The 8,916-nt window shown below is 39.8% G+C and overlaps 1 protein-coding gene across 1 annotated transcript in view; it reads left to right on the top strand.

The window, feature by feature from the left end:
• The window catches only part of AMBRA1 (autophagy and beclin 1 regulator 1), a 183,767-nt gene that overhangs the window by 67,493 nt on the left and 107,358 nt on the right, over positions 1 to 8,916 (top strand). Inside the window, exons 10-11 of the mRNA XM_007946546.1 lie at positions 794 to 874; positions 1,300 to 1,400. Coding sequence (XP_007944737.1) covers positions 794 to 874; positions 1,300 to 1,400 — 182 coding nt within the window. The remainder of the gene's footprint in view (positions 1 to 793; positions 875 to 1,299; positions 1,401 to 8,916) is intronic.

Raw genomic sequence — 8,916 nt, 5'->3', positions numbered from 1 at the left:
AATAAATAAATAAATAAACAGCTCTTAGTGTTGCTTTGGGGTTTGCGAGCACTCATGTATATGTACTGTGTAATCTTTCAGCATTTTTATCCAAGTCCTTAGAAATGCTGCTGGAGAGCCTTAGGAGGGAACATGATAAGAACAGAGAAAAAGTGGTAGAAGAACAACTTCATAGTCCATAAAGAAAACATGTACCCTTTTTTTTTTTTTAACTCAAATGACTTGGCTTAGGATTACATTTTCTAGTATTCTTCATTGTTGTCTATTTTTCATTCTCTAAAAGAAGTGACTGTCCAATCTTGTGGGGTTTTTTTTTTTTTTTTCTTTCACTTATCCCTGATTTTTCCATGTCAGTTACCTAAACAGGTTCATTTGAAGGTACCATTTGTTGAGAGAAATTGATGGGGGAATTTTTTTCTTCCTTCAAGAGCTCCAAAAAAATTTCTCTGCATTTTTCAATCTAGAAAAAGAAGTTCTCACATACATGTATCTGTTTCAGATGCGTTGGAAGGTCTAAACTTGATTCTAATATCAGATGCTGTAGGTCTCAGGGACCACATTAACTCAAGGAAAATCTTCCTCCTCCATATTGAACTGTCAATAGATGCTTATAAATTTTTTACTTGATGTGCTCCAGAAATGCAGTGTATCAATATATCACCCGAATTACTGAGAAATGAGATGACTTACTGCTGTGATGTCTTCTCCTAAGTGTAAGAATTAGTTTTGAAGATGTTTATCTTTCAGGTGATTTTGCCTTCATGACTCTTACATCTAGTCTCTGTTTTCACAGGGACAGTGGTGACAGATCCAGGCACAGAGCTCCCCGCAACGCCCGTATGTCTGCACCTTCACTTGGCCGCTTTGTCCCCAGGTAAGAACTGGACAGTCTGCCACAGAGGGAGTCGTTATGAGAGCCTAGAATTTCATTTTTAAACCTAGTTTCTGATCTTTGGATTGTCCATACCTGGTATCACTTTCTAGTGAGCCTACAGTCCAACCGTGTCACCTAGGGAATTGGTGGGAGATGATTAACCTCAGGAAAAAGAGAAGTGGCATTAGGAGCATCCTGTTTAAGAGTAAGCCCTGGGAACCCTTACTTTAGAAGGAATGGTAGGAAGAAGATACAGATCTGTGGAAGAATGGATCCTAGGAATTTTTACTGCTTTGTGGGCTACTGTGGATTCATTAGGTTCACTGGGTTCCTTACCCCTGATTTTTGAGAGTAGGTAGATAATATAGCCCTTTTGTTTTATGGTAGTTTTTAGTAGGCTTTTCACACACAATTCCTTCTTGTAGGCGTTTCTTGCTGCCTGAATACCTGCCTTATGCTGGGATTTTTCATGAACGTGGACAGCCTGGCTTGGCTACTCACTCTTCTGTTAACAGGGTCCTGGCAGGTAAGGAACTGTTTCTATGGATGTTGAAAATTTGAAGGAGCAGTGAGTCAGATGAAGCTTCCTCCCTCTTTATCTGTGTTGATGTAATGGCGTCTTGACATTTGCCTTGAACTCTGCTTTGTAGCATGTACTCAGTTCCTAACTTCAAGGAAACAAACCACTAGGTTGAGGAAAACTGTGTCTCTTGCCCATGCCCACATCCTTCAGATTTTTTTTTTTTTTTTTTTTTAATTATTTGTTTAAACCAGCTGCTGCTTTAATCCAGCAATTAGGTTCTGGTCATGCTTTTAATTGAATGATAAAGGTGTCTTGTTCATGTTTCAGTTGGTGCGATGCTCATGAGACAGATCCCGTGATTTAATTAGGAGCTTACTGCACACCTCTCCAACCCTTTGTGACTGCCAGCACATGGAGCTTCTAGGCACTGTAGAATCTGCCGAGGAAGGAGGAGGGACAAGAGACCCGTGGCGCTGGCTCAGAAAGCTCCACAGAACAGAAAAGGAGCCAGGCAAACCCAGCTTCGGCAGTTTTAGGATGACTAAATAGCTTAGTGGCCAGTGTTTCGGGGTCTACGGCGTGATGTGACCAGGCCTGTAAGCATAGTGTGTGCTGCTGCTTTTGGGAAGTCTCTAGAGAAGGAGTCAAAGCAGAATTATATTTTATTCTTATGAGGGTTATTTCCCCACCCACCAATTTGTAAATTTATGTATGTGAAGGTATAAAAGTTAAACCACATTTAAATCTATCTTTAATAAGCATTTTATTCAAAATGGTATCCTGTTTTGGAAAATCTGGGTCATGTGGTTGTTAAAAGTAGAGAGGGATCTGTGTGAACCGGTGGCCTGTCATGCTGAAAGAATGTTGCAAGCTTTAGTTTAGTGACTCCTAACTCAGCTCCTTCCGTAGTGATACCACCTCAGAAACACAAGGAGGGGTTCCTATGAGTCAGATCTGACTTGACGGCAGTGAATTTGATGGCAGTTGTGGCAGCTGGTAGGCCATGGGGTCTCTCGCTCTCACTGCCGTTGAGTTGGATCCAACTCATAGTGACACCTCCTTGGATTTCCAAGGAGGTATCTCTACAGAAGTAGATTGCCCAGTCTTCCTTCCGAGGAGTTGCTGGTGGGTTTGAACTGCCAGCCTTCTGGTTAGCAGTCAGATGCCTTAGGCACTACAGTACCAGAGCTCTCATATCCTTGACCCAACACCAAGGCTTAGAAATCCCAGAAACCTTAGTGGTTTCTCTGGCACATGCCAGGACTCTCTATAGGCCCAGGCCTGATGGGGGGCAGACTATACAATAGTATCCTGACAACTCATGTGAGGAAGGCTCTGACCCTAGTTGTTAAATAGACCTCCATGGCCTCCCCTTGCCTGGTGCTTCTGTGTGGCTTGGCTGATGGCATGTGGACACTTGGCCCCAGGCAACACTACTGAGCTCTTCTCCACCCTTCTTTGTTTCTGACACCTGCCTCCACCACCCCACACAGTACCCCATGCTCTCCTCTGCTGAAGGCAAATGTCTGTTCCTTTGGCATTTAGCTTATTTTGAACAGCTGTGTGGTTTATTTTCCTTTTCTTCGTGGTTTTCAATAACAGTTTACGAAATGTGTTCCCTCCTCTATGCCAGAGAGGTCTGACCCCAAATGACCTGATTTCACTTATAGATATCTTTGAATATAGGTGTGGTGTTCAACCAGGCATTTATTTACAAGTGGGAAATCTGCTGAGAATGTCCTCTAGAAAAGGATGCAGGGTACTGCTACGCAAAGGACCTGACCGCAGAGGACCTCACTCTTGAGTTAGATTAGCAGATAAGTTCCATCCACAATTAAACTTGTTTTTCCCGTTTTTTCAAGGTATATATTGCAGAGTGCCTATTAGTCTTTTCTTAAAAGCCGTCATCGTTGATAAATATTTGGATGTCCCTCCAGATTCTGTTGTCAGTTCTATTACTTGTTTCTTGTCTTGAGAAAATTCCAAAACGTGAAACCCAGAGAGCTAACTTGCCCAAAGCAATACAGCCAGGAAGTAGGGGAGCCAGAACTGGACCCAGGCAGTGAGACTCCAGAACTTGGATGCTAACCTACCTTTCTAGTCTGCCTGCCAAAATTGTTTTAAAGGCAGAGTGTGAAAATACTGTTCTTTTGCTTGTACTTTAATCTAGAAGAGAGATTTCCTAGGGTGTACTTAGCTGACCTTCAGGGTTTTTCTTATCTGGTCAAATTCCAGTTACTTTCAGTGGTTGTTAGATTAGCTTTTTATGACCCAATGGTGCTTAGTGAGGAAAATCTTATTATGTAACAAAATAGCCCTTTCCCTGTGCCTTGCTCTCTTGAATACAGATGTTTTGTTCTTTATTAAACTTACTTGTGATCATGTAATAGAGCTGGTACAATAATGGTTTTCAAAATGAAAGAGAAATTGGCCTTTTAGCGGTAAGCACTCCCAAGTTTTCCTGGAAAGGCACTTTCTCTTGTATCATTGGAATGAGGTTGGTATAGTCTCAAAACAATTAAATTCAATAGATATTTGTTCCACAGCTGTTGTATGCCAAGCATTGTTCTAGGCTCTGGGAATAACAAAACAAAAAAGACAGGCATGATCCCTTCCCTGTATAGCTCAAAGTCTAGGTGGTTAGCCAGAGACATCAGTCTTGCTCTTTGGTTCTTGGCCCCAGGCATAAGTTTGTGGCTCTGGACGGTAACTGGCTGTTTGCAAGGGTAAAGCCCAGAAATCTGGCAGACCCGGGAGCAGAAAGCAGACACACACCTGCAGTTTTTGGAGGCATGACCAGTCCTGTGGTAACAAATGAGTCTCCAGTGGACACTAGCCAGAAGCTATTTGAAATCATCAACGAAAATGGATTTGTAGAAAATTAAGATCCATTCTGTCTACTTCCTCTCACAAGAGCCCTACAAGCGATAATAGAAAACAGAAGCTGCTGCATAGAAGTATTTTGGTAGTCTGTTAATCTTCATTACTTCTCCCTTATCTTGGTGCCTTACCCACAATGCTTAAATTCCTGGAGACTTCCATTTACCCATTAACCTCAGCTGTTCTCCATCTTCAGCAGTACAGATTCTGAACCCAATCTTACAGAGGCAGAAATACCTCTAAAGTTATAACTGTACCAGGTATATTTTTGTGGATACATGAAAAACTAGGGGAGCTCCCCCTGCTGACTTTTTAGCAGACAACTCTGGCTCTGTTCTGTTACTGCAAAAGCAACTGATAATAAAGAAGGAAATGAAGTTACTGACTGCCTAGTATGGGCCAGGAACTGTCCTAAGTGTTTTCCCATACAGCATCTCCTTTAATCAGTACAACAACCCTGTGAGGTAGGTGGTGGTGGTGGTGGTGGTAATATTCTGTAGAAAAGGGAACTAAGGCTCAGAGAGAGAGGTTGTATCATTTGCTCAGTATAACAGTTAGAGACAGGCTAGGTACGTTAAAACCAGTTCTGTCTGACTCATAATGCCTCTATTCTGTCTTCTGTACCATGTTTTGCTTGTGTTCAAGTAGGGATATCTGCCAAAGGTTCTTAAGCTTATAATATTTTCCTGCATATTTGAGGCCTCGTAATAGTGAAATGAGAAACCCCAGCATTTGACAGCTTTCTGGTAATTACTGGAAGAATAAAAAACTTCTAAGGGCTAGGGGCCTGAGTAATGTAGAGTATTAGTTATCTGTCCTACATAATCTTTTTTACTTTCATCCTAATGAGCATCTGCTCAGAGCAGATGTGAGCCTGATGTACTTAATTTAGTATTTTGATTAAAATCAGTGGCAAATGTCAGAATTTTTTTGCTCTTAGCCACAGGTCATTGGGGCCTGGTTGAGTCTCCTCGACAGATGGCTCTGTTTCCAGTCATCCTTCTAATTGTTCTTATAATTTCTTCCTTGACCCATTGGTTGTTTAGAAGTGAATTCTTGAATTTCCACATATTCAAGAATTACCCCCGTTTCCTTCTTCACTGGTTTCTAATTTAGAGCCTGAGAGAACACTTTGTATGATTTCAACTATTTTAAATAATAAATTGCTTTCTGACTTTCCTGAAGTGTGTTCTATGTGCACTGGCTACATGCAGTGTTCTGTGGATGCATGTAGATCTGTTTGGTTGATACTTGCTGTCAGTGAGTCGACTCCTACTCAAAGTGACCCCCACTGGGTTTCTGAGGTATAAATCTTTATGGAAGTAGATTGCCCCATCCTCTTTCTGTGGAGGGGCTAGTGGATTTGAATCTCTGACCTTCTGGTTTGCAGTCAAATGCTTTTTGTATATCCTTCACTGTTTTTCTGTCTAGTTGTTTTAGCCATTGAGAGTGAGTGGGCTATTGAAGTCCTCTACTATTATTGCTGAATTCTCTATTCTCCATTCATTTTTGTCTCATATTGGTGCCTTGTTCCTAAGTGCATGTAAGTTTATAATTATTAGATCTTTCTGATGAATTAACCCTCTTATAAAATATTCATCTGTCTCTAGTAATACTTTTTGTCTTAAAATCTATTTCATCTGGTACTAGTGCAGCTACTTTAGTTTTTATGGTTGTTGTTTGCATAATATATCTTTCCCCACCCTTTTACATTCAGCCTGATTATATCTTTAGACCTAAAGTATGTTTATGGTAGCTAGCATATTGTCAGATTTTGTTTATTTTTTTAATGCATTTTGACAGTCTCTGTCTTTTGATTGGATTGTTTAGGCCATTCATGTTTAATGTTATTATGGATATAGTTAGATTTATGTCTGCCATTATGTTGTTTGTTTTTTGTCTGTCTAATGTCTTTTTTGTTCCTCTGTTCCTCCTTTATGGACTTCTGTAGTATTAAATGGATATTTTCTAATGTACCATTTTAATTTCTTTACTAATTTTTAAGCTGTATCAGAATTTACTTAAAATTATACAAGCTTAATTCCAGTAAGATGTAGAAACTTTGATCCATTTTAGCTTCGTTCCCTGAGAAGCCTAATAATGCTGCTACTTTGTTCTGTTATTGTCATGTGTGTGTATTATGTTGACATATGTTATAAACCTAACAATACAGTTTTATAGTCATTGCTTTATATAATTTTACATCTCAAAAATCCCTCCATTTGTTGCCTGGTGTGAGTAAGACAGACTTGCCCTCTTTACAAATTTTCTTTTTAAACTTTATTTCTAGTGGTTTTTTGCCTCTCCCATCCCTTTTAAAAACACCAATTCTAGTGCTGATCCCGCTATCTCTATTAAATGTTCTCCACTGCCTCCTTACCTTAGGGAATTAAGTTTCCTGTCTAGTCTAATTGGCTAACTGGGGTGGGCATTCTCTGGCCTCAGCTTCACTGACTTTAAGAATCAGCCAGATTTTACAACCTGATACCATAGCTAACACAACAAATTGTTTAATCACTGCATACCAGAACTGCACTTGAACTAGCAAATCTGGGTATAATGAGTAGTAGTGAATACAGTTTAGGGCCATCATTATGTTAATGAGCATGGAGAAAAATGAATAATAATTCTGGTGGTGGACTTTTTATCACCTTTGCCACTTCTGTACCCGGTAGCTGGGCAGATAAAGTGACAGGCACATTCCAACTCAACGTCAATTAACTGTTTATAAATGGCTGTTTATAAATCCTAGATAAATGGACAATTAGTGGTGGTGGTACTAGCTAGTGCTGCTTTAATAATTAACCCAATTACCTTTCATTCTGCTCCAGTGATGAAAGTGAAGGCGATAAGGGGTTAGCTTGGTTGCCTGGGAAACAGACAAGTAACTGCAGAACTCCTCCCAGAGAACCCAGCATTCCCAGCTGCCTCACAGCACCCAGGGCCTTTTACTTAGGTGGTTTCCACCCATCACTGGAACATTTGTGTCCTCACTACCTGTGGTCCTTTATCACATCTCTTAACACCAGTGACGGGAGGTGTGCTTATTGAGAAGCTGTGTCCTAGTTTCTAATCTGAATTGCCTCTGCTTCTTCAGCCCTTTCTAGGGAAAATACTGGTCTTTGTCAGTGAATTTTTCTGTCCCTTTTATATTGTGTGACTGAGTTTTTCTGTGCATACTTCTTGAACTTTCCCCATTAATGCTTTGCCCCTGTTCCCTTTTTGTTTTATCAGTTAGAAATATAGGTAACAACTTTCTAAGGACGTGGCATTTTCCAGGGCACTTTGGGTATCACAAACATTAAATGGTTCTGCCCTTAGGGAGTATACAGTCTAGCCAGGGAATGGTGTGCTTTCCTAATTCACTAGGTTTTGGCTCTGCTACTAAAAGTTTAATAATTCCCCTGAGACTTCAGCTCCTAATCTTGATAGATTAGCTAAGGAGGGAAGGTTGCAACTTGAACCTGGGCATGGACCAAGGGTTTCTGTCTCTCAGGGCAGTTTGCAAAGGCTCTACACATGTCTCTAGCCTGTGTGCATGAGTGATGAGTGAGTAAGGCAAGGGAAAGACAGCTCCCAGTTGTAGGGTATATTCTACATGCGAGGCAGCATAGAGAAATATTTAAGAGTTTGGCCTCTGGAGCTAGACTGTCTAGATTGAAATATCCATTCTACTTTCTAGTTGTGTAATCTAATAATTTATTTTACTTTCTGACTGTAGGTTTCTTCATCTAGAAAGTGAGCATAAGAATAGTAATTTTAAAAGATTGCAATGATATATAAAGCATTTTCACTGACCACAGTGAAGTCAGGCTAGACATCTTAAACATAGGGGTAGGGGGGCTGGAAAATACACAAATATATGGAAATTAAGCAGTATACTATTAAACTACCATTGAGCCAAGGAAGAAATTAAAAGAGAAGTCATAAATTTATTAGAGGCAAGTGAAAGCATAACAAGCCAAAAATTTATGGGATGCAGTGAAGATAGTACTTAGAGAGAAACTTAAAGCAATAAATAGATTGGAAGACTTGATATTGTTAAGATATCAGTACTACCCAAACCAATCTATAGGTTCAACACAGTCTCAAAATAGAAAAACCAGTCCTCAACTTTATATGGAAAAGCAGGAGGTCTTGAATAACTAAAATAATGCTGAAAGAGAAGGACAAAGGAGGAAGACTCCCACTTCTTTATTTTGAAATGTGCTATATAACTACAGTAATCAAAACAGCTTGGTACTAGTATGACAATTGACACATAGGCCAATGGAATAGAATTGAAAATCTAGAAAGAAACTTACACATCTGTGGTCAGCTGAATTTTTACATTGGTGCTAAGTGCATTCAGTGGAAAAGGAAGAGTCTCTAAAATAAATGGTGCTAGAAAATTGTATTTCCACATTCAGAAAAATGAAACAGGATCCTTGCCTCACATTATACACAAAAACAAATTCAAAGTGTATTAAAGATCTAAATGTGCAAACTAAAACCACAAAATTTTTAGAACAAGCAGAAGTAATGCTGTCATTACTGCTACTGTTGGATGGATCTTGGCTGAGAGCAAAGAATACCAGAAAGATGTTTACTTGTGTTTTATTGACTATGCAAAAGCATTTGATTGTGTGGATCATAACAA

The sequence above is a fragment of the Orycteropus afer genome, unplaced genomic scaffold (genome assembly GCF_000298275.1).
Source record: "Orycteropus afer afer isolate SDZICR_OR568_19922 unplaced genomic scaffold, OryAfe1.0 scaffold00165, whole genome shotgun sequence".
NCBI lineage: Eukaryota > Metazoa > Chordata > Mammalia > Tubulidentata > Orycteropodidae > Orycteropus > Orycteropus afer.
The sequence above is the reverse complement of the archived record's forward strand: the minus strand, read 5'-3'. Positions and strand labels throughout refer to the sequence as shown.